Source organism: Meles meles, chromosome 8 (genome assembly GCF_922984935.1).
Source record: "Meles meles chromosome 8, mMelMel3.1 paternal haplotype, whole genome shotgun sequence".
Taxonomy (NCBI): Eukaryota; Metazoa; Chordata; class Mammalia; order Carnivora; family Mustelidae; genus Meles; species Meles meles.
The window spans coordinates 72,737,124-72,762,592 of record NC_060073.1 but is presented as its reverse complement, the minus strand read 5'-3'; the positions used below and the strand labels follow the sequence as shown (position 1 = coordinate 72,762,592).

At 38.2% G+C, this 25,469-nt stretch overlaps 1 protein-coding gene across 13 annotated transcripts in view; it reads left to right on the top strand.

Moving 5' to 3' along the window:
* Positions 1-1,516: 1,516 nt before the first annotated feature.
* PICALM (phosphatidylinositol binding clathrin assembly protein) overlaps positions 1,517-25,469 on the top strand; it is a 104,488-nt gene continuing 80,535 nt past the window's right edge. For 4 of the 13 annotated variants that reach the window (XM_046017528.1, XM_046017521.1, XM_046017522.1 and 1 more), the window contains exon 1: positions 1,517-1,977. In XM_046017528.1, coding sequence (XP_045873484.1) covers positions 1,848-1,977 — 130 coding nt within the window. In that variant the 5' untranslated portion in view covers positions 1,517-1,847. Of the gene's footprint in view, positions 1,978-24,916; positions 24,922-25,469 lie in introns of those variants that run through there. The other 9 variants (XM_046017531.1, XM_046017532.1, XM_046017524.1 and 6 more) reach the window with 4 other exon arrangements.

The following is a 25,469-nucleotide window of genomic DNA, read 5'->3' as shown; positions in this document are numbered from 1 at the left end:
CCATTTTGTGAAAACTGGGACTGGCTTGACAAAGATGAAGCCTGATGATTTAAGACTGTATGTTCTTGGCAAATCATGGTGCTGCAGAATTTCACCAGCCATAGTGAAAAAGGGGGAGGGGGAGAGGGAATGGGAGGAGACCACAAAAATCTGTGATATGATACATAAAATGTTAACTATTAGCTTTGCATCTTCTGAGAGTCACCAGATTGAAGCACGAATTTTGGATTTGGCTGGCAGATGGTGTACACAGACTTTTGGAGTATGTTAGCATTTCATTTGGAAGTAGCAAGATTACACAGGACTATCACGGTAATTTAACACTCATAGAGATTTTAAAATTTATCCTTAAACCTGAGTTAAATGTGGCCCTAATTACATTTTTAAACGCTCATAGAACAGATTCACAGGATATAATAATTCCTCTAAACTCTCTACAGGTCAGGTGTCAGTGTCTCCTTTCCCTGAAAATCTGGTTCACCCAAGAGAAAAAAGGCCAAAGGGAAGGAAAAACTAAACGCGGGGAGATGGCAGGTAGTGATGTCTCCAATTCTTTGAATGGGACTTCTCTATTTCCCAGCCTTCTCACTTCCTTCTATGGTCTGGACCTTTAATCACCTCCGCAGTCAGCCTTGTAGGGTCAAGCTAATCTCTGTTGACATCATCCTACTACTTCCCTTTTCAAATTCCAGAGAAGTTATGTGTTTCCTGTCCTATTTGACACCCCAGAGAAAGAATACAGGACGGTTAGTATCTAAATTTAGTCTAGCAGTAGCGTGTCTGAGTTTTCAGAGGAGAGATAAACAAAAACAGGTGACATTTCCAAGCCTGTCAAGAAAATGGGAAAAACAAAACAAAACAAAACCAACAAAAACCAAGCCCAACCCTCCTGGGGTAAGTAAGTAGGGAGAGCTTCAACAGTTTCACAGGAGGGAGAGGCCTGCTGGCGAGGCTCAGAAATGGGGCAACTGAAGCGTTTTTTCTTTAAAACCAGGAGGACGGCTTTGGGGGCTGGGGGGGCGGGAATCCCTCAACACAATCTTGACTCAGCCACTTAAGTTCGGAGAGCCGGAGCCCTGACAGCCCCTTCCCAGGCCAAGCCGTGAAGGTGGCTGCACCTCCTCTTTGTCAAGCCGTTGGTTTCAACCACAGGCAACAGAAGACCCTTAGGGTGGGAGAGAGGTAAAACAGACGCCACTCACTAGCTCGCCCCCCGCACGCGGGACTCGCCGCTCCTCCCCCGCCCCCCCGTCCACCCCTCTGTGACCCCCGCGTCCCGCCTCGGGCGACCTGTTGGCAGGGAGCGTCACGTGACGCGGCCGGCCGAGCACTGCCCCGGGGCGGGCCTCCTGTTGCGCCCGCCGGGCGGGTTCCGTCACGTAACGCGCGGGCGCCGCCCCGCTCTTCCCTCGCGGAGCGAGGGAGGGCGGGCGTCGAAGAGGAAAGGGAAGGGAAAAGGGGCGGGAGAAGGAGACGGAGGGGCGGCGCCCGAGTCACGTGACCCGGGACAGCCCGGAAAGCTCCGAGGAGGAGCCTGACGCCGCCATTTTCCTGCAGCTGCCTGTCCCTCTTGCTCTGCCTGGCTCCAGCTGACCAGGGAAGGGGTGGGCTGAGCTGAGGCGGGGGCAGGGGAGTGCCCGACACCGTGCCTGACCCCGCGGGTGACACGAGCCGGTTCTTTCCCGGCTGGGTGGCAGCGCGCGGCCCTGAGCCCCGCCCCAGGCCGGCAGGCGGAGAAGGAGCCGGTGGGGGTAGGGGGTGCGGTGGGGGGTGGGGGTCCTCCGGCGCTTGGAGGTCCCAGTCCCCGCCGGCTGCCGAGCGGGAGGGGTGGCGGAGGCGCCGCAGAGATGTCCGGCCAGAGCTTGACGGACCGAATCACCGCCGCTCAGCACAGTGTCACCGGCTCCGCGGTATCCAAGACAGTATGCAAGGCCACGACCCACGAGATCATGGGGCCCAAGAAAAAACACCTGGACTGTGAGTGAAGCCGACCACGGCCTCTGTCCCCGCGACCCGCGTTCTTCCCTCCTCTTTTCTTACCCCTTCAGCTGCCTCTTCCTTCCCGTCGTCTTGTCTGGTACGGTGGGTCCTGTGCTGCTCCGAGGTGTGTGCTTTTTGCTTCCATCACACCTGCCTTCACGGCTTCCGTTCCCTGTCTAAAAATCCCTGATAAGCCACTCCCCCACCCCCGGGTACCTAGAAGACCCTCGCTTTCCTGCTCGGTGCGCCACGAAACCCCATCACACTCGACCAACTTGCCTCTCCACGTAGCTTTTCACCTCCCTGCCGCCTCTGTCTACTGCAGCCTTCTGCTCTTTCATACGACCCCCACCCCCGTCCCGTGCTGCCTAGTCGCCCTCTCCAGAGCGTCTCTCGGCTTGCTCCCGGTCTCACCGCCCCATTGTTTCCCCATTAGCCTTCGGGTTCCGTAAACGCCCGGTTCCGTGGACCTAGATCCCTGTTTCTCCGCAGTCCTAAAGGCTGTCTCCCTTGAAGTGATTCCCACTCCTTTGCTCCACTAGTCAGTCTCTTCTGTCCGTTGCCTTCTCGCGTTTCTCTTCCAGCTTTCCTCTCCCCTTCGGGTTACATTTCTTTGCCTCTGTAGCTTTAGTTAGGTTTCTTCGGCTCATTTTGTGTCAGACACATCAGACTCATTATCCGACTCTTAACCCAGATTACTTACTTTGTGGGAATGAAAGTAAAGGTACTCCGTTTGGTGTAGGGAACGCTTTATGGGAAGTTGGGATTTTTAATTGCCTTTGGTGGAATTTAATCATTCTGTTTTCATGCTTTTTAGATAAGTTGTGAATGTCAGTTCCCCCCCCCCCCCCCCCGGTGTTTCTTTTTCTAATGGGGTCTGGAAAAGGATTGGCTGACAGTGGTATCATTTACTGGAACTGTTAACCCTGGCGGTTTGAATTTAGAAGGTTGAGTATGAAGTGTAGATTATTGGGATGAAAATGGGTTAGTATCAAACCTACAAATAACCTACATCTCTTTAAAAATGCTGAAAAGGTGATTGATGATGCTTGAGTTTGGACTCCTTTTTAATTTAAGCTGGTTACCTCGGGGGACCAGCTTCTCTTATCCGGTGTAATATTACTCCATTCACTAACTTACAGGCAATTACCGTAGTTTAACTCCTCCCAACTTTTTCCAAACCTGGAAGCCACTTGTAATATCCTCATTTTTCTTTCCTTTACCTGGAGGTACAAAGCTCAGTGGATTACTCAAGCTTTGACTCAGTGGAGTGACCTAAAACTTTTCAGGGAAAAAAAAACCTAGGGAAATAGGCACAATAATAAGTTCCTTTTTAAAATGGCAGCTGGACACATTAGCCCGACTGACTTATTCTCATGAAAGTAACTTTGCTTTACTGTTTGGAGCAAGAGTGAGCAAGGCCTGAAAGGGAATTCACTGACAGTCCTGTTTTGATTTCTCTTTTGGACTTAGGCTGTAAGGTCTGCACTTTAAAGAAAAATGTACAAAATGTGAATTCTTCCAAGATAGTTTGCTCATGAAGTACTGTTAGAACAAGTTATTGCTACAGACAAACCCATTATTCATTGTGACTGGTTCCTTCGCTGTGGAAAAGTTAAAAAAAAAAGTCATTACTGCTTGGTTCTTCTCTAATGCACTTTTAACTTTCAGTCCTTGCCTGTTTAGAAAATGTAGAATATATTTAAATGGTGATACTTTTTTATATATGGAAAATTCTTTAAAATGAATTGTGAAACCATACGTGATTTTTTTTGATTATCTGATATTTGGAGTAGACAGTTTTACTCTTTACTTCCCTTCAAGTGACTGCTTGGTTTGCTATAGCCAATCTTATGGTATGACCTAACACTGTTAATTCTTGTTGTTCTTTATTTTTCTTTTTGGTGATTGGGGGGTAGGTGAAAAAACTACTACTTACTGTAAGAACTGTTTTCCTCTAACTCACTTCAAAGTGATAAGTTATAACAAAAATATGTATAGCTTTCAGAAGTTTTGCATTATTTCAAATGTAGCACTACTTTTAACACATTGTGAAGAAGGGTAGAAAATAGGTTAGAATTAGGAGGGTGATGCTTGTGTTTTATAGTGTTACCCTTTTTCTCTTGTAAAAGCAGCTACTGCAGAGGCCAAATGGGATTAGGTTTGGAGAGTAAACTCAACATTTGTAGTTCTTTTCTACCACTGCTGTAAGCTCCGACTTTAGAATTTGAATATTCTTGGTAATGTGTGATATTTTTTTTCTTTAAATCCATATAAGTTGCTATTACTCTTATCTAGTTCTTTAAAGTAAGGTTTTAAAATACTCTTTTTCCTATATAGTTTTAAATGCCCTTGTAACAAGTTTTTAATAATGACAAATTTATATTAAGTGAAGACTGGCCAATCAGTGGTTTTTCTAAACACCTTCCTACCCACACACTTTAACATGCTTCCAGAAAATTAAAAAGGCTTCCACAGACAGTTCTGTGTCTTGACACCATGAACTTCAGGCTTTAATGTAGAGATGATTTTTTCTCTTCTAGGAATTTTTCTTTCTAGTGAGGGCTTAGATCAGTTGCATGTTTTAATATCTTGAATGACTGTTGCGTCATTAGTTGAACTTAGTGAAAGCAATTTCTTTTTTTTTTTTTTTTAAAGATTTTATTTATTTATTTGACCCAGAGAGAGAGAGAGAGATCATAAGTAGGCAGAGAGGCAAGGGGGGTGGGGAAGCAGACTCCCTGCTGAGCAGAGAGCCCGATGTGGGACCCTGAGATCATGACCTGAGCCAAGGAAGAGACTTAACCCACTGAGCCACCCAAGTGCCCTGCAATTTCATTTTTTAAATGTTAGTGTATAACAAAAATATTCCCAGGACTGTTTTTTTTCCCCGGCATGGACCTTTAGACTGTAGAGGTGGTTTCTGTGTACTTCGCAAGGTGTTTCCATATTAGGAAGTGATTATTATAATCTATGACTTAGGACTTAATTCATACTACATTATATACTTGTTTTAGAAAGATTTTTTGCTTTGCTTATGGGTGTCTGTAGGTAATAGTGTTAACTAGGGTCCTTAGTGTGAAGAGTTGTCCAACTTGAAACATAAATGTAAAAATGAACACGATTTGCATTTAGTTTCAGGTCTCTGATGGTCGTAATCAGGGTAGAAGAATAGCAACCCTTAAATTGGAAGGACTTCAGTTTGCCAAGTACTTATTAACTGTTACCTAATTTAATCCTCTCTCATGGCTATGGGAGAGGCAAGCCATATGCTTAGGTAGTAGTTTCTAACTCCATTTAAAGAGGATATAGAATGCTTCAAACATCCATAATTATTCAAATATAAACAAAACATAATTTTTATTTTTTATTTATTTTTTAAGAGAGAGTTAGGGGAAGGGCAGAGGGAGAGGAAGAGAGAGAATCTTAAGCAACTTCCACAGCCAGCACATAGGCCAACCCGGGGCTTGATCCCACGACTCTGATATGATGACCAGAGCAGAAATCAAGACTCTGGATGCTTGACTGATTGACCTACCCAGGTGCCCCAAAACACAATTTTTTAAATTTATAAATTCTTAATTTAAAAGCCATTATTATCTGACTTCATAACCTTTAGTCTTATTTTGCTTTTTTGATAGGAATACTTAATTTTTAAAATATATTTGTTTAATTTCCTGTACTTGGGCATTTACATTCTAACATGTTGCACTGAAATACAGTATTTATATTAATGGTAATAATGGCTTCACTTCTTTTATCTGTATTTTTTCCCACTTAATTTCTAGGGACCCTTCATTCCATCCATCATCTGCTTTATATCTTGAGAACAAATCAAGATCTTGTTCTTATTAAGAAGCATCCATTATTAGTGTATCTCTGTAGTAGATATAATGTGGGATTTGTGTGTTGTGTGCTGGATCTATACCCTGCTTAAATTTAATTGTGGAAGCAATATTTTTGAAAGTTAAGAATTTGTGAATATATTGAATATGTAGAAGGGAGAATTTGTATTTGGGTTAGTGGTTTGTATAACCATTGAAAATGTATGTAAAATATCAAAAAGTACCTGAAATAATTACTTTTTTAATCAAATGTATTGATTTATGACTTACATCGGGTGCTTAGTTGGCATATTGTTGAGAAGGTATCTGGTAACTGGGATCTGATTTGCAAGAAGGTGCATGTGAGGAAGAGATTAAGTGGGAAATCTGCCCCAAGATGTGTCATGTTTAGAAATAAAGTAACTGAGGCTTTCCAAAAAGATCTTGTTTTAAAGAAGCAGTTGTTTCGTGGTTAATGTGTGGACTTACTATTCTTTCTCATAAGAATTAACCATACGATTTATATTTTCCCTTTTCATTATTTAACCGATTCTGTCCCTTACTATTTAGTCTTTAATAGTTCTGAAATACAGAAAATAGTAATGGAGTCAAATAGGTCAAATGCCTAAGGTATGTAGCAGAACTACACAAATGTAATTTTTTTCCTCCTTGGTATATACAGTTATGTTTCTGAATTGTATGTACTTTAAAAGAGAAACTCAGAAGAGAACTTGATATATAACCAGTTTGGTAGCTGCATTATTCATAATTAGCAAATTAATTCTAAAATATCTGCAAAAAGTACTTGGGCTTCACTAGTGAATTTGTTATTTTTAAAAATATTAGACTCCAGTCATCTATTTTTTAATCCTTATAGGAAAGCTTTTCATGTTTACTGTATGTGTATCTGAATAATTTTTAATGGTGTTTTCAAATTTAGAGTGGCAGATGAGGAGTAACCCTTCGTAAGAGGTGACTAGGCTTCCCCCTCGCCCCCCATTTGATTTGTGAAACACTTCTATGAAATATTTAATTAGATGTTTTAAAAGTACATTAATAGTTAAAAAGTTATCTTTTCTAATTGCCAGAATTGCATTATTTTAAATAAAATTATTTCTTTTGACCCTGATTATCATTTAGAGTATTTGATGTAAATGTTTACCATAATGCATAGAAAGAGCTTCTCTTCTGTTTCCCTTTATTTCCAAAATGCTTAGTTTCAAGATTTCCCCTTTCAAATCAAAGATGTAAGAAAAATAAACTTAAAGGCTTCTTGGCAAGAGGTTAGAGCCCTACCAAGAAGAAATAGGGTTAGATTTTCAAAGTACAGCCTTAGTATTTGCTCTTCCTGTTCTTTTGGTGGCTGAAGTGGCATTTCCGTTACTTTGTGTTCTGTCTCCGTGTGTTCCCCATTAAACTGTTTTATACATTTCTCTAGAGAATTGAAATTTTTGGATTTGACCTTTTAGAATTTTATATGTTCATTGTGTATATGGTTCTTTTAATGGAGAAACATTTCTGGGTAGTCATTTTACGAATCATAATTCTTTAGAAGGGAGTTCTGATGAACTTGAATTTTTGTATTAACATGTTTAGAGTTGTAATTTGCCAATTATGGGAATACAGTATTAAGGATTTTTCAAGTTATACTAGAACATAGTGGCAGTACAAAATCTTTGTATTTATGCATTGATTGATTTTATGTTTATTTAACTAATATTTATTTGTGTTTAATTTTGTGTTGGGCACTCACTGTACTAAATACTTTTATTAACTTTATTCCTGTCAACAACTTTGTGAGCAATGTTTTTATTATTATCACTGTTTTACTGAAGAAGCAGCTAAGGTGCTGAGAAGTTCAGTAATTTGTTCAAGGTCATAATCAGAAGGAGGAGAACTAGGATTTGAGTTCAGGTGGTCTAGTATCAGGTTTGTGTTTCATCTCAGTGTGATGTTTTAGTAATACTTTTCTGTTCCAGAGAATGAATAAACCATGTTCATTTATTCATGGCAGTAGTTCTTGAAATGAGGTCCTGGGACTTAATGGGAGTCCAAAGACCTTTTCAGCTTATTTTTTATTTTTTATTTTTATTAAAAGATTTTATTTATTTATTTGACAGAGATTACAAGTAGGCAGAGAGGCAGGCAGAGAGGAAGGGAAGCAGGTTCCCATTGAGCAGGGAGCCCAATGAGGGGCTCGATCCCAGGACCCTGAGATCATGACCTGAGCTGAAGGCAGAGGCTTTAACCCACTGATCCACCCAGACACCCTCCTTTCAGCTTATTTGTGAGGTCAAAACTGTATTCATATACTAAGACATTATTTGCCTTTTTTCATTTTTGGTTCTTTCATGGGTGTACAGTGGAGTTTTCTAGGGCCTGATATTGCAACAAGATTGAATGTAATAGTAGATATGATAATCCAACAGTTTTCTATTAAGCCAGATAGTAAAAAGCTTTGCAAAAAGGTAAAGCAGTACCGCTGTTCTAAATTTTAGCTTTGAAAAATATAGTTACTTTTCATGAAAATGGTTAACATGTGGTTGGGGAGGAATAGGGTGGCCGGGTTACGGACATTGGGGGGAGGGTGTGTACTATGGTGAGTGCTGTGAATTGTGTTAAAAGCCTGGTGATTCACAGACCTGTACCCCTGAAGCAAATAATATATGTTAATAAAAAAAATAATAAAATATAAAAAAAATTGTTAACATGGAATGAGATTTATTATTTTAAAAAGGATTAAGAGATGACTTTTCAGTTTTCCGTTTTAATCCCGAACACAGTAAATACCAATAGAGAAAATCCACATAAACAAAATCTTACCAGGGTCCTCAATTTTTAAGATTGGAAAGGTTCTGAGACTAGTAAATGTAACCCTAAGGAAGAGTATATATTAGGAAAAAAGGATACTCAGAGCAGTAGATTTAAGAGGTCCTTTAAACTCTGAGTAATTTGGTAGGTAATACTGACCCATCCTTAGGAGGACTTTGAGCAAAAGATGGGGCATTAAACCTTTATGTCACACTGTTAAGTAGATTGGGAGGAAAGTGCAGTGTGACTTGGAGAGGAGACTGCTGGGGGCAAAGAGAGTCTACTAATTCTTTTCCTAAAAGGCCTTAATAAAGTCCATCATTAATTGGGACTCCTGATCCATTTTTCCTCACCTTTTAAAATTTTTAAAAAATTTTTTTAGAAACATCTAAGCTATTCCTTTTCAGCCATGCACTTTAGTTACCAATTGTGCTAAAGTAAGTTCTTGACCCCCAGACTATTAGCCTTTGCATATACCATTCTTTTTTAAACATTTTAAAAACTAACTTGTGTTCCTTAACACTCATAGTTAAAGTAGCCTCTTTTTCTAAAGACATTATTGAATAATTTCCCCTGGTCCTGTCATTCCAACCTTTTATGACCATTTAAAGTTTATAATTTTGTTTAAATTGGCTCCATAGCTCAGGGGTTAGAGCACTGGTCTTGTATAATTTTAACTATAGTTGGTGTCATGCTTTTTTTTTTTTTTTTAAGATTTTATTTTATTTATTTGACAGAGAGAGATCACAAGTAGATAGAGAGGCAGGCAGAGAGAGAGAGAGGGAAGCAGGCTCCCTGCTGAGCAGAGAGCCTGATGCGGGACTCGATCCCAGGACCCCGAGATCATGACCTGAGCGGAAGGCAGCGGCATAACCCACTGAGCCACCCAGGCGCCCCGGTGTCATGCTTTTGTATATGTTTTGGGTTCATCCGTGTTTTCTCTGTAGAATAGGAATTGTACTTTACTGTTCTGTGTCTCTTCTCAGAGTACTTAATCAGTGACCCTGTGGGTGCTCAGTAAATATTGGATGATTACACATAATCTCTCTTCACAGGTCAGACTATTCCATGAGCAACTTTGAGACACAGTATAGAGCTCTGTTGGTATAAACATTTAATAATATTTTTATGGTGATTTTCTTAGTTGCAGTGAATGGTAATTACTTGATTTCAAAATTAAAAGTTCGTAGCACTGATTAAAAATATAAAAGATTGCTGTGTTTCATGGAACCCAGGAGGCGTTAAGAGGGTTTGAATCTTTGTTGAAATAGTAGATGATATCAAAATATTGTCTCAGAAAAAAAATGGAGGTTGCAGTAAAACTGTATTGAGGCATGTTTTTGAGAATCCGTTCTTGAAAGTCGAAATTTAAGTTTTAAACAGGGGACCAGCAGTAGATTTGAAATGTTTATTAAGAGTTTCTTCCTCAAAAAAAAAAAAAAAAAAGAGTTTCTTCCTCATACAACTCCAGGAGGTATTGTATTGTAGTCTGTGTGCAGGGGGCCTACAGAGTACTAACTGTATGGCAAACTCATTTTAGATGTCAGGAAGGATAAAGTACACTTAATAATGTCAAAATGCAAAAGGAAAGAAATGATTGTTTTAGAATGAATCTTTATGAGCTACGAGGCAAGTGTTGGAGAGGAGTAGTGATGGTATGATAGTAGGACCACCATCTCAGCTATAAGTTGATTCTAGGGGCAAGTGGCGATTGCTGAAAGTTTTCTCTGAACACTTGGAATTTTAGCAGTAATTTCCAAAATGGTGCTGATATTTGTAGTCATAAACTTAATACTCGAAAGCATCCCCGGGGCTCTGATTTTACTCAAGGAACACTTCTTCCAAGTGATGGTTGAAGCAGCTAGCATTACTTACCATATTTCTTCTCTCACTAAAGATTGTAGGCATACTGTACAAGTGACTTCATATTTATACTTAATGTATGTTTCTAGTGGTTATAGATTTCTTTATAAGACTATAAGCTCTGAACAAGGGTTGTGGTATATGTATGTAATGTTAAAAATTTTATGTGTTGTAATAATCATTTATTTTGTGAATGCCTAAGAAATATGAATGCACTGTATTTTAAATACATCTAATATGTGAAAATCTTATTGTAATTCAAGTATATGCCAAAAACTAAGTAGCAGGATGGTATTCAGATCGTTCACACAGGGTTGGCAGACCCCCTTTAAAAAAAGAGAGATTTTATTTATTTATTTATTTATTTATTTATTTATTTTAGAGAGCAGGCACTTATGGGAATGCACGTGGATAGGGGGAGGAGCAGAGTGAGAGGGAGGGGTAAGAATCTCAAACAGATTCCAGGCATCCCACAACCCTGAGATCATGACCTGAGCCGGAGTCAAGAGTCAGATGCCTGACTGACTGAGCCACCCAGGTGCCCCAGCAGACCTTTTTGATGTACTTGAAACAGTTTGCAGAAATCAGATGCATGCAGGATACTGAAAAATTTGAAATATTGTTTAATCCAAATCTAATGTGAGAAAGGGTATTATAAGACAAAGTGATTTTTTTTTTGCAATTTTTACAGTGAGAGGTAATTGATACAACATAAAATTCACCATTTTAAAGTATACAGTTCAGTGGTTTTTAATATATTCAGTGTTGTATGCAGCCGTCACCACTAATTCCAGAACATTTTCCATTGCCCTCAAGAGAAATCACATGTCTGTTACCAGTCACTTCCATTTTTTTCCCCCCTCCCCTCATTCTTTGGCAACCAGTAATCTACCTTCTGTCTATGGATTTTCCTCTTTTGGGCATTTCATGTTAATGGAATCATGCATATGTGACCTTTTATGACTGACATCTTTCCCTTAGCTTTCAAGGTTTATTTATGTTGTAGCATAAAACAGTACTTCATTTTTTCCCATAACCTAATAATATTCCCTTGTGTGGATATGTCATATTCTGTTTTTCCATTCATCCATTGATGGACATTGGGGTTGGTTACCTTTTGAAACCCATTAAGAATAATACTGCTATGAACATGCCTGTACAAGTGTTGGTGTGAACATGTGTTTTTAGTTCTCTTGGGTGTATACCTAGGAGAAGAATTGCTAGGTCATACAGTTAATGATATTAAACTTTTTGAAAACTGACTGGACTTTTTTCCATAGCCACTGTACCATTTTACATTCCCAACAGCAATGTATGAAACTTTCTTTCTTTCTTTTTTTTTTTACATTTTGCCATCACTTAACTATTTTCAGGTTTTTAAAAACTAAAAGAATTATATTGTACCCATTCTATAAATCAGTGTTAAGTGATATGTAATTTTGGTTTGCATTTCTCTAAGGACTGATGATGCTGAGCATCTTTTTATGTGCTTATTGACCTTGGTATGTCTTTGAAAAAAATGTCTGTTCAGATCCGTTGCTCATTTTTTTTTTTTTAAAGATTTTATTTATTTATTTGACAGACAGAGATCACAAGCAGGCGGAGAGGCAGGCAGAGAGAGAGGAGGAAGCAGGCTTCCCAGGAGCAGAGAGCCGGACACGGGCCTCGATCCCAGGATCCCGGGATCATGACCCAAGCTGAAGGCAGAGGCTTTAACCCGCTGAGCCACTCAGGCGCCCCTCCTTTGCTCATTTTTAAATTTGATTCTTCATATATTTGAATACTAGAGGAGTTCTTTACATTTTCCAGATGCTTGATCTTCATATGATTTGGAAATCCTTTTTCCCCATCCTGTGGTTTGCTTTTCCACTGTTTTTGTTATTGCCCTTTGATGTACAAACATTTTTAATTTTGAAGTTGCAACTTTTTTTTCCTGATTGTGTTTTTGGTATAATAGCTAAGAAACCTGGCTAATCTAAAATTATTCAGATTTATACCTAAACTACCCTTACAGAGCTTTATAGTTTTTAGCTCTTATGTTTAGGTTTGAATAATTATGAGTTAATTTTTGTATATAGTGTGAGAAGGCAGGGAAAATTAATTAAGGGAAATTAAGGATATTTTTTCCCTTCTTTTGAAGATTTTTTAAAGATTCTCAATATAGTCTTTTAAATATGTGGAGAGATAATACTTAGTTGCATATCAGTAAGCAGTTATTTTTGTTTACACAAAATAGTGTGTATGTTTCCATATAGTATCTTGTACTTGCCTGTAAACACTATGTCGTTGTCATTTATAGCTTCTGTATTTATAATTTTTTTCTTAAAGAGCCGTTGAAATGTGTTGTCTCTATTGTGCTACAAGCAGCATATATAGCATGTATGCAGTAAAAATATGCTGAATGAATAAAGGGGGAATGAGGGACGCCCGTGTGGCTCAGTTGGTTAAGTGTCTGCCTTCTGCTTAGGTCATGATCCCAGAGTCCTGGGATCGAGTTCTGCATCGGGCTCCTTGCTCAGCAGGGAGATTGCTTCTCCCTCTGCCTGCTGTTCCCCCTGCTTGTGCACCTTCTCTCTCTCTCTCTCTCTGACAAATAATAAAAAAAAACTTAAAGGGGGAACGAAATTGGGGAGAGTTCTAACATGTTTTTAAGCAGGAGTTAGGATTTCTTAAATAAAGGAAGAGGATGATTACTGTAGAAGTAATAGTCTTTGCTATGAGTAGTGGTTCTTTAAACTTCTGTTTCCATGATGAAGTAAATTCTTTATTGGTTGAAGATGTGAGGAGTTACGGAACTTGGGAAATAAACTTCCAGAGTTAGATTATGTAAAATTAAAGTAAAATATTACTCATTTCAGGACCTACCTATAATTGGTATATTTAACTTCAAATAGATGAGTTCAGATTAGTCAAATCTTGGGTTTTCTTCTTCCTTTTCTTTCCATTATTTTTATAATTATTATTTGCTTATGTGTGATTATAAAAAGTGAATTCCAAGGCAGTCCTTGATTTTAAACTTAGTGTTATCTGTGATAGTTCACATCTCATAGCAGAATGCCATAAGGCCTTGTTTGCTAAGCATTGTGTGCGTTGTTATTAAACATTGGCAAAACATTTAAAGTGCAGATAAAGATACCCAGAAGTGAAGTGTATGACTTTAATAAGCTATGTTGAATGAGCCAAGCAATGACCTTAATTGGTTTTTTTCTACTGCCCACTTAAGCTATGCCCTTTCTTTCCTGGTTTTAGAACTCTATGGTGAACTGTCTGTGAAAATCCAAATTAATTTGCTTTTGAAAAATGAAATAGAGGTAAATCTTACTTCATTTGTAAACCTAATGACCTAAGAGCTAATTATTTTGCATGACTTTTTTTTCTTGGGGAAGGTCTGAGTAGAAAAAATTGTAAGAGCAAATAAATGTATTTTTAAATTTTGTTTTATTAAAATTCTCTAGGAAACTGTGAAAATATTTTGCTTGCTCTATGAGTAAGAATATGAAGCAAAATTTTGTTTGGTGCAAAAGGTGGAGTTCTGTTTAATACTGAGCAGTACCAACAAAAACACTAGTCAGAAGCAGTTAGTGAGGTGCTGAGAGAAAGTCATCAAAATCTAGAAAAGAATGTAAAGTTGCATGACACAAAGAGCATGAGATCCAATAGTGAAAATGTGTAAACAAATAATTTTAATATGTCAAGATAAATATATAATACTTTTTATATAATATTTCAAAGTAGGGGCTGGAGTAAGTAATTTTGAAGGTTAATCAAGCTTCATAGAGGAGCTGACAGGGATTTTAAGGGTGAATAGTTGTTTGCCAGATGGACAAAGGAGTTTCTTCTCAGTAGGTTGGCACATGCAGTGACCTAGACGCAAAAAAGAACATTATGGTGTGTTTGGGGAAAACTTTCAGTAGTACTGTGTGGTGGAATGCAGAGTGTTAAAGAGGGAAATGAGGCTGGAGAGGGAGCCTTTAAAGGTCTTACAGGGGCAGGAGTTAACCTTGATAGATCTGGTCTCTTTAGCCCTCCTCCCCAGATCCTCATTTTAGAGTCCCCTTTCCTCCTCCTCTTTAATAAGCTGCTTTCCTAGCTTTAGATGCCAGTGCTCTGGAATTGGGGAAGTGTTCTTTCCTTTTCCTAGGTAATTTGTTGGTGGTAGGGTTATTGAAAGGGATAGGAAGAAAGAAATGCACAGTCTTGTTGACCATTTGTGCAAGGGTTTATTTATTTATTTATTTTTAAAGATTTTCTTTATTTATTTGACAGAGAGATCACAAGTAGGCAGAGAGGCAGGCAGAGAGAGAGGAGGAAGCAGGCTCCCTGCTGAGCAGAGAGCCTGAGGCGGGGCTGGATCCCAGGACCATGAGATCATGACCTGAGCCAAAGGCAGAGGTTTAACCTACTGAGCTACCCAGGTACCCCTGTGCAAGGGTTTAGATAAGCTTGTGATGTGAAATTGGACTTCTGAATATTGTTGTACATAGTGGTTTGGATTGCTAAATAAAATCCACTACGCTGATCTCATGGCTTTTGTGGCTTTGTCTGGAATTGACTTTTTTTGAATTCCAAATTTATGAATGAACTGAAACAGAAAATGTGATATGGTCATTATGGATACAAAAGTTTTGATAAACCAGTTAAAAATCAGTAAGATTCTTGGGGGCATGTTTGATTTATGTGATTTAACTGCTGATATCTATTATCTGCAAATGGTACATTAATTATTAGTCATTCATAGTTTTTAAAAAAAGATTTATTTATTTATTTGAGAGAGAGAGAGAACACAGGAGAGGGAAAGAGAGAAGCAGACTCTGTGCTGAGCAGGGAGTTCGATGTGGGCGGAGACTCCAGGACTCTTGGATAGTGACCTGAGCCGAAGGCAGATGCTTAACCAACTGAACCACTCAGGCAGCCCAGTCATTCATTGATCTTTTTTTTTTTTTTTTTAAGCTGGATCTCTACCAAATAAGAGTTTATTAATCTTGTGGAAACTAATGAACTCATTAGCAATTGCATATTGAGTGTTTACTGTGTATCTGAGTTACTATGTTGAGATGTTTGAGAAATCCAGAAATGACATTTCTGATCATGTCCTCAGTCTAGTAGAGAATAGGACATATACAGATAGTTGTATTATCAGGCAATGTGAGATAAAGTTCTTGTCAAACGACATTGAAAATCACAGGAGGGAAAGATACTGTTTTTGATGAGGGGGAGAACTGGAGCTTAAATGATAGGTAGTCAGGAGCAGTAGGCATTTGAAGTGGAGGAAACAGCATGAGCAAACATTTGCAGGTAAGGAGGGCTGGAAGTGTGTTTGGGAATGAAGGAGTCTGTTTAATCATAGAGTGTGAATGGGGTCCTTTGGGGCTTCAGGAGGGATAGGTTTGGGAGTAAGGAGAAGTACAGTGGGAACAAGAAGCTGCATTGTGGATGGAGTATGGATTTTAATCATAAACTTTAGATAATATCTCACCTTCATGTAGCTTTAGACTACTGTGGCTAAAGTTGGACCATAGAACTGATTATCAAAATTATACTCTATGCTCTCTCTCTAGTGTTAAATTATGGAAAACAAGGAGTCTTGCTAATCTTGAAGCTGAAAATGAGATTTTGCTGCTTCATGCTTTTTATATTAGCTTGATTATTATAGACTGCATTAATAGTGGCAATATCTGAGGTTCTTGGGATTTCTGAGTCCAGAGATTGTGCAGGAATTATTGAAAAAGTCTTCTAAACAAATGATATATACCTAATTTTGATCTGGACATAGAGATTTTATGAAAGTTTAAGGAGACTTCAGGCTTAGGTGTTATACAAAATCTAATCAAATCAGTTTAATTAGGACATAACCTGCATTATGGGGATAATAGCTAATAAGATTTAAAGAATCCTTTCTGTTTTGAACCATAACATAATCCTTACAAAACCTATTGAACATACAGTTTATTAACTGTGTTGTACATACACATAAATTGAGACACTGCTAGTAAAACGATATAGAGACTAAATTTAACACTAAAATGCAATGAAGAACCTTAGGTGGAAGTCAGGCAGTTTGAAGAACCTCTTAGCTCACAGAGGACTTTTAGGGAACAGGATATTGTTGGGAGAAAGTCTTTCTTTCAGAAGTATAATTTCATAAATACGTAAAATTACATTTGCAAACAGCAACTTCCTGTACTTCTTAGAGTAAATTATTAATATGCTTCAAGGGGAATAATCGCTGAACTGATACATGGGAAGCTGCCACAGCTCCATTTGACCTAAGAAAATCCCTTACTCACTTAAATTGCTCTTTTCTAAATTGCCTCCCTGCTTTGCTGTTCTGTGGTGTTACATATTTGTGTCCTTCTAGCTTTTGGGTTCTTGGCTTAGTACTTTGGAAACTAAGATTATGGACGGTTTCTATTTGAGTTTTTGCTTCATTTTCCATTTGGAGTGTCCCACCCACCACTCTGTCATTATTATTTTTTTTAAGATGGTATTTATTTGACAGAGAGATCACAAGAGGCAGAGAGAGAATGGGAAGCAGGCTCCCTGCTGAGAAGAGAGCCCGATGTGGGGCTTGACCTTGAGATCATGACCAGAGCTGAAGGCAGAGGCTCAACCCACTGAGTCATCCAGGCGCCCCTCCACTGTATCATTACTGAAAAACAATTTGAACTTGCATATCTTACTGTCATTAGGAGGAAGGGGCTGCATGGTTGAATGTGGCTTTGTTTTAGGAGGAAATTGCCAACAAAAATGTGTCAGGATTGTAAATTGATAACCTGAAAAAGGTGAGGATGGTAGTCACTTTTGATGTAGATTGAATGATATACACTGGCTAATGTCTTGATAGCTGTTGGTCGTAATGGAAGATCAGTTGTGTGTATATAATGGAGCATCACTAACACTGTAAGCTCATATATATAGTAACATCATCTTAAAATTATTTGGTTAAGTGATGAATGTATGAATTATTTCTCAAACCTTATTTTTATCCCTTGACTTCATAGAAAGTTATCCATAGAAATCTAAGCATTATTGTTTCAAAGATTCTTAATTTATTTGCTTGTTGGAAGGACTTTGTTTCTGAAGTATATGTATACTGTATATATACTGAACTAGAACTCTAGAATAGGCAAAGTTTGGTTTAGTTCTTCTTTTTTTTTTTTTTAATATTTTATTTATTTATTTGACAGAGAGAGATCACAAGTAGACAGAGAGGCAGGCAGAGAGAGAGAGAGAGGGAAGCAGGCTCGCTGCTGAGCAGAGAGCCTGATGCGGGACTCGATCCCAGGACCCTGAGATCATGACCTGAGCCGAAGGCAGCGGCTTAACCCACTGAGCCACCCAGGCGCCCCTGCTTTAGTTCTTCTGATTAGCTGATTACTCATGTTTGGTCTCAATCTTTTTACTCACAGTACTTGTACATGTAGCTAGTTTTCAGTTGACTTTAAATACTTGTCAAATGCAGTGTGAGCTTTCTCTTTGGCCATCTTTTTACCTTTGTGGCTTGAAATTAAATAAGATACTTATTGTAGTTTAGAATAATCTTTAGTTGCATTCAATTTGCAATTATATGTAGGAAACTTGTTTTAATAGTTGCTTGTACCTTTTCTAACTGGTGAGATTGTCTGCAGATAGCATCTTTGGAAAGAGAAGGGTGGGATTTTGGAAAGGTGTAGCATTTATCTTAGTGAGTAGCAAACAAAACCGATTTCACTAATTTTGGTTATTAGCTTTATTTCAGGTGATGTGTCATGGGGGGATTTGGTCTAGTTTTGATTTTATGAGGGCAGTGTGAATACTTGTTGGTAAATAAAAAATTGAGTCTGTTGTTCTGCAGTTAAGTTGTTTTTAAAAATCGCATATTCAGGGGCGCCTGGGTGGCTCAGTGGGTTAAAGCCTCTGCCTTCGGCTCAGGTCATGATCCCAGGGTTCTGGGATCGAGCCCCGCATTGGGCTCTCTGCTCTGCGGACAGCCTGCTTCCTCCTCTCTCTCTCTGCCTGCCTCTCTACCTACTTGTGATCTCTGTCTGTCAAATAAATAAATAAAATCTTTAAAAAAAAAAATAAAATAAAAAAAAATCGCATATTCAGGAGAGTTTTAGGATAGTTGACATTTGATCTTTTCATATGAAACAGGAGGAGAGACCTAGTTGTTCTTCATAGGATCACTTTTTCAGATCTGGAAGAGGTGACCATACTACCCTTGTGCCCATTTATACTTTCAGAAGTAAAACTAGCTGTTTAACAACTGAGAAATTAAGGTTTAGCGGGCAGTATTTCTTCCTTTAGTTTTCTTTTCTCAGCATTAGCTTTTGTAACTTGTTTTGACAGACTATTTTGTATTAGTTACCAGGTTTGGAATTTGTGTTAGGTATTAATTCAGTATAAGCTTTTAGACTTGGTACAGTATAAACATTCATTTATTTTTGTTCTTCATATTCTTGCAAAGTATGTTTTGAGTTGGTGAGTTAGAGTGGACCAAGGCATTATTTTCAAATTTTTCACAAATCCCAGAAACATCCCACAATACACCTGAGTGGCAATAAAGAACGATCACAGTTACTGAATTAAGAATTAGTTCTAGAGTTGCAGCTGACAGCTAAGTTAGAGAGCTATTCATAGAGCTGCTCAGGAAGCTGAGACATTCCCTGACTAACTGTTGAAAGTGCTGTGCAGGGTAAAAACCATTTCTTATTAGGAGATGGAAAACTTTTTAAGCTGCTTCCTAACTTTGGGCTTATAGACTTAACCTAGGAGTGCTTGTTCTTCATCACAGTTGTGTTTTCCTAACTTGGTGACCAACCTGTAAGTTTTGAGGCCCACCCCCCCTTTTTTTAAGTATTGGAAATGATTACATCTCTGGGTCAGATGACTGAAATGTTTTATGTGTTTTTCTCATGGTAAATCATGTAAGCCCTCCTCACCTGAAATCTGGTGGATCGACTTGGTTTTGTAACATTATTGGCTTTCTAAAGTTTGTGTATAAATTAAAGCTTAGAATTTCTGAGGCACTTGGAGATGAAAATGTCCAAAGCTCTTGAAACCTGTTCCTTATGAACTTGGTTTGAGTGATGTGATGCCTTCCTTATACCTTGTCAACTTCAGTTGATTGTAGCCAGAATGAAGATGATGCTAATGAGGAGAAAATACTATGCCAAACAAGAAGGGGTTACAATCTGTACTGGGAGTTACATTTGAGAGATAAGAAGAGAGATGTATGAATTTTAGAATAGAGAAGGTGATGACAAGACTCAAACTACTTGAAATGAAAAGAGAATTGAGAGAAAATATTTGTGTATCTTTATCCCTCTGGTGGAAGGATGACTGTTGTAAAGAATCTAATTTTGGCACAGCCACTGTATTGTGTTACATTAGATAGGCAAGTATTTAAATCTTTACAAGGGAGGTAACAGAGCATCCCTTGCCTTGTCTGTCACAAGGCTATTGTAATAATCAGAAGACTAAGGATATGAAAGAACTTTGTAAAGTATAAAGAGATCTGCATGTATAAAGATTTTGCCACAGGGACGCCTGGGTGGCTCAGTTGGTTGGACAACTGCCTTCGGCTCAGGTCATGATCCCGGAGTCCCGGGATCGAGTCCCACATTGGGCTCCCAGCTCCACGGGGAGTCTGCTTCTCCCTCTGACCTTCTCCTTGCTCATGCTCTCTCTCAAATAAATAAATCTTAAAAAAAAAAAAAAAAAAAGATTTTGCCACATATGCATGTAATCACAGTTATACTTCCCAGTTGAAGAAACTGAGTTTCATAAACTTTTGAAGGAAGGTTGTACAGAAGTTACTGAGTTTGAGATGGTTTCATAATACTGTATTGTACTGGAAAGTGTTGAGGGAGAACTCATCAATAAAATAAGATACTAAGTAAAACTAACAAGATCAAATATTTCTAATACTGTTTTAAAGTTTTTAAAATATTCTAAGTATGCTCCTGTACTATTTTGATAATTATTCCTATTTTTTAAAAGGATGGGTGGCTGATTCACATGCCTTGAAGTTATAATCATAAATAGCGAATCTGAAATTTGATTCTAGATCCTTTGCTCATTCTGATGTCACTTGATCCTGTTATCATATAGTCTTAGCACATGAAAATGGACATGGATGGCACGATTCAAAGAAATCGGAGAGCCTAGAGCAGAACTTTAGTGATAGTGAGATTAGTATCTTCATCAGAACTCTTTGAAGCAGAGATTGGAAATGAGTAGTACTTAGGATAGACTAATGAATATAAGTCAGAAAAGAGCTCTAACAGGGAGAAGTGGACTTTAAAAAGATAGAAAAAAACAAAAACAGAAACCCCTTTTCCCCATCTGTCAATCTTATTCATTCTGGAAGGTATCCAATATAGCAGTGCAACAAAAAGGTGTAGTTAGTGGTCTCCAGTATTTGTCAAGTTTAGGGAGAATTCATACTTAAAACATAGTAGTTTTCAAAGTAGCAGCCTTTTAGGTGGGTGGAAGCCCTCTTGGGGAGATTCTGTCATCATAGCAAAAGGAAAATTGGTGAGAGATTGATACTCTAGAAAAGGGAGAAAGGTAGTTGAATTTTTCTTTGCTACTTGACTAGACCACTTAAGATTTATATTGCCTTCTCATAACAAACCAAAGAGAAGATATAGTATCTCAAAAAAAATTTTTTTAAAGATTTTATTTATTTATTTGACAGATAGAGATCACAAGTAGGCAGAGAGGCAGGCAGAGAGAGAGCTCCCCCGCTGAGCAGGGAGCCCAATGTGGGGCTCGATCCCAGGACCCTGGGATCATGATCTGAGCCAAAGGCAGAGGCTTTAACCCACTGAGCCACCCAGGCGCCCCTAGTATCTCAAAATTTAAGGGACTTTTTAGATACCCATCTACGTTTAGAATATATAGATTTTAAAAACACATGTGATATTATCTTTCTACCTAGAAATAGATAGCTGCTTGCATGAAAGCATCAACTAAGACTTTTCCCAGCTTTTTATTATTAGTATTATCATCATTGGTACAAAGAAGCAGAAGAACTAAGTAAAAACCCACTGTAAGCATTATGTACAATATACGTTGTGTTAAATTGATTGTTTCTCTATTCCTAGCAGTAGAGGTCTGTTTGTCAGAATACCTTGTATTCTTAACTTACATTTATAAGTAACACCTTGTATTCTTAACTTAATTTTATACCTATATTTAGGGAGAATAAATCCATAATTTACCATGTAGTGTGCAGAATACATTGTGATCATGTCAGCGTTTAATAGAGATAATCAAAATATTAAGTCTTAAATTTTTGCTGTAGTATAATTAGGTTGATGACTTTAAACATAGATTTAATCAAATAATAACTATTTTGGAATTTAAATAAAACATACCAAATTTCCTATAGTCATACATAGTTCTGAAAAAGTTTTTTTTAGATTAGCAAACCGTTTATGGCAAAAGCTTAGATTAAAGATTCAAACTAGTGGGAGTTTTTTTTCCTTTAACATTATTGAGGCATAATTTACATGGAATTTTTTTTTTTTAAAGAGAATACAACTGAGTGGTTTTTTTTTTTTTATATTTTATTTATTTATCAGAGAAAGAGAATGTGCCCACAAGCAGGGGGAGCAGCAGGCAGAGGTTGGAGAGGGAAGCAGGCTCCCTGCCAAGCAAGGAGCCTGATGTGGTATGCTATCCCAGGACGCTGAGGTCATGACGTGAGCCGAAGGCAGAGGCTTAACCCACTGAAGCCAGCCAGGCACCCCTTAAAGGCTTAAGTTTAAAACTTTTTAGGAAAAATACTTTTTAAAAATGCTTTTTCTTATGGTGATTTATTAATAATTATATTTTCCACTTATAGAGCATTATTTAAAAACTTAAAGCCGTATAGATAGCTTATTATTTTGTGCTTATCTGTTTCTGGCTGTATTTGTCGTTGTTTACAGCAGTTTGAAAAAAAGTTTTTAGAAATGGCCTTCATATGTTAATGATTTAGAGGGGTCTTTTGATACCTACTTGCCAGAAGTGTGGGACTTAGTGAACTATTACTAGTAAATGGCTGGTGTAGTTTTGATTCAGGGTCGCTTTTTTAAAAAAAGATATTTTTATTTATTTCTTTGACAGAGAGAGAAAGAGTCCAAGTAGGCAGAGAGGCAGGCAGAGAGAGAGAGGGAAGCAGGCCCACTGCTGAGCAGAGAGCCGGATGCAGGCCTCGATCCCAGGACCCTGAGATCATGACCCAAGTGGAAGGCGGAGGCTTAACCCACTGAGCCATCCATGCGACTTAGGGTTGCTTTTGTTTAATTGTGAAGTATATGAATAAATAAATGAGATTCCCAGTCCCTACTTATTATCCACATGAAACTAGAAGCTTCGTAGAATCAAACAAGAGAAGATTCTGTTCAGTAAGACTTTGGTTTGGCAAGGATGAAGCAGACATGGGTGATGTAGAGTTAATAGGATACCTCCGTACTTTCCCCACTCTCTGGAAAATGGTAGTTGATCATGGCAGTCAGTTCTGTAGGCCTCCAGGCCACTTGTGACACACTACCATTTTTACTGTAATTTTTAAGTCTCCTTATCTAAAGACTCCTGATAATCATGTATAATTAGCAATCTCCCCCAAAACTTGTCCCATCTTACTTAAGTGCTAAGAAATCCTTAGTACTTATTACCATCTGACATATATTTGGTCATTTGTTTACTGATTGTTTCTCCACACTAGTATCTAAGCTTCCTGATGGCAGCAGCTTTGTCCACAGTTGCCTTTTTCTAAGTCCTAAGACTATTTGGCATATTACAGTATACGATGAATATTGTAGAATGTACAGAATTTCTTCTTGTTCATACTAAGGTTTACAATGCTGTAGGAAGATGGATCACAAAGATTCTGTTGCTCTAATTGCATCTGGGACATGAACTTGTGTTTTCTGGATGAGGTAGACTGTGGCAGAGTCTAACTACAATTCATTATTCACTCTGACTAGGCAGAATTTAAACTGTTGAGAAAAGCCATGAAAATCCTTTGGGTTCCTCCTTACTTAACTTAAATTTTATACCTGGACTGGACTGTACAGTATAACTTAGCGATGAGAGGGACTTTTTGCCTGTTATTTTCCCTCCACACTCACTGATCTTTTGAGTGGAGAAATGGACTTTTGTTTCACCTAAAAATCTATCAATATTTATAGCATCATGTCACACATTGTGGAAGGTAGGAGAAAACAAAAGATACCTGAATTTATTTGAACAAATCTTGATTACTTAAAACAGAAAAGGAAGGGGTGCCTGGGTGGCTTAGTGGGTAAAGCCTCTGCCTTCTGCTTGGGTCGTGGTCTGGGGGGTCCTGGGATTGAGCCCTGCGTCGGGCTCTCTGCTCTGCGGGGAGCCTGCTTCCTCCTCTCTCTGCCTGCCTCTCTGCCTACTTGTGATCTCTGTCTGTTAAGGAAATAAATAAAATCTTAACAACAACAAGAAAAACAGAAAAGGAACCCTCAGGGTACAGTCGAGATTATATTCCTGATATTTTTGGATATAGAGGTGAAAATTTCTAGTATCTCCAACTTCCCAGAAGACCTTAGGTTGATTTTTAGAGAAGAAATTTGAGAATCATTTGCCTAGAGGTTTTTAATGTAAAAGGTGATTTTCTCAGGGTACAATAAAAACAGAATCAGAGGTTATTAATATTAGGAAAATGCCCAAGGGTTGGGGGATGAGAGGACAAAATGAACAGAATGGAAGCTTGTTTGTGTTTTAGGAAGGCTGAGGAAGAACCCGAATATAGCACCGCAGAAGGAAAAACGCAAATATGCCTGGAGTACATGGTGGTAGTATATTAATTCCTTTGCTACATGTAGACTTTTATTAGGTCACTTATAACTAGGGTGACATAGAATTTATATTCTGAACTGGGTCACTTTTGAGAGTGAAAGGATGTGCTATCTGAATGGGACCCTGGGACAACAGGTGTAAACCAGAACTGTTTCAGGAAAACCAGGACACTTGATCACCTCCTATTAATATACTTTTCTCCAGAATTAGTCCTTAGACCCCAGGTAATTTTTTTTTCCTATATGGTACTCTGAACTGCATTTGAGGAGCTTCTTAAGCTTTGATTCCTGCTTCTGGTCTTGTTGGAAGGAAGGCATTCTTATTTTTTCTTCTTCTGTGGACCATTTGGTGGGGGTAAGTAAGTGCACTTATGATGAGTTTGTTGACTTTTTATTTTGCTTAGGAAATTACGTTTTGTGCATTTTTGATCCAATGTTAGGTTATTTTTAAGAATCCTTGCTATATCTCTGTAACTGGGCTGATAAAGTATTTGTAAGTTCTTAGAATGTAATACAGAAAGTGAATTTTTAATTTTGGCATTTACTCTTAAATTACTTGATATTTATATAGTTTACTTTCCTACAGGCGGGGTGGTAATTCTGAAACTTCCAATCTTCAAAGAAGGGAAGAAAAACACCTTGTGTTTATACAGTGGATATATATTTTTTTAATGTTGGATCACTATAATGGTTTCATTTTGTTTTCCTATAAATAAATCTTTTGTTATTCTTACATCAAGTGATGTATTTTTATTCTGTTAAGTAATTACCATCTTATATATTCTGGTAAATTAAAAATTAGTAGAAATAACAGTTTATTTGAGATAGTACTTACTAAAATATGATTCACCTCACCTCTGAGATCCTTCTTTGAAATCTGGGATGGGACTAAGGTGTCAAGGTTTGGAAATCACCACTTTGAAGTACTAGAATCCTAAACGGATTCAAAATTAAGGAGATAAACCTGAATCCCTCTAGTCTTGCTACAGTGGTATTGTTTTGCTGCACAGTCTGCCATCTAGTGGTGGGAATGCAGAATACACCAGAACACCAAGGAGAAGCCTTAAGTTTTCAGATTTCTTTTTAATATTAAGTTAGCTTACATATCAGGCTAAAACATAAAGGAGGGAAAAAGAGAATGACCTTTTCACTTGAAAATATAAATCAGTAGGAGTGAATTCTGAGAGTG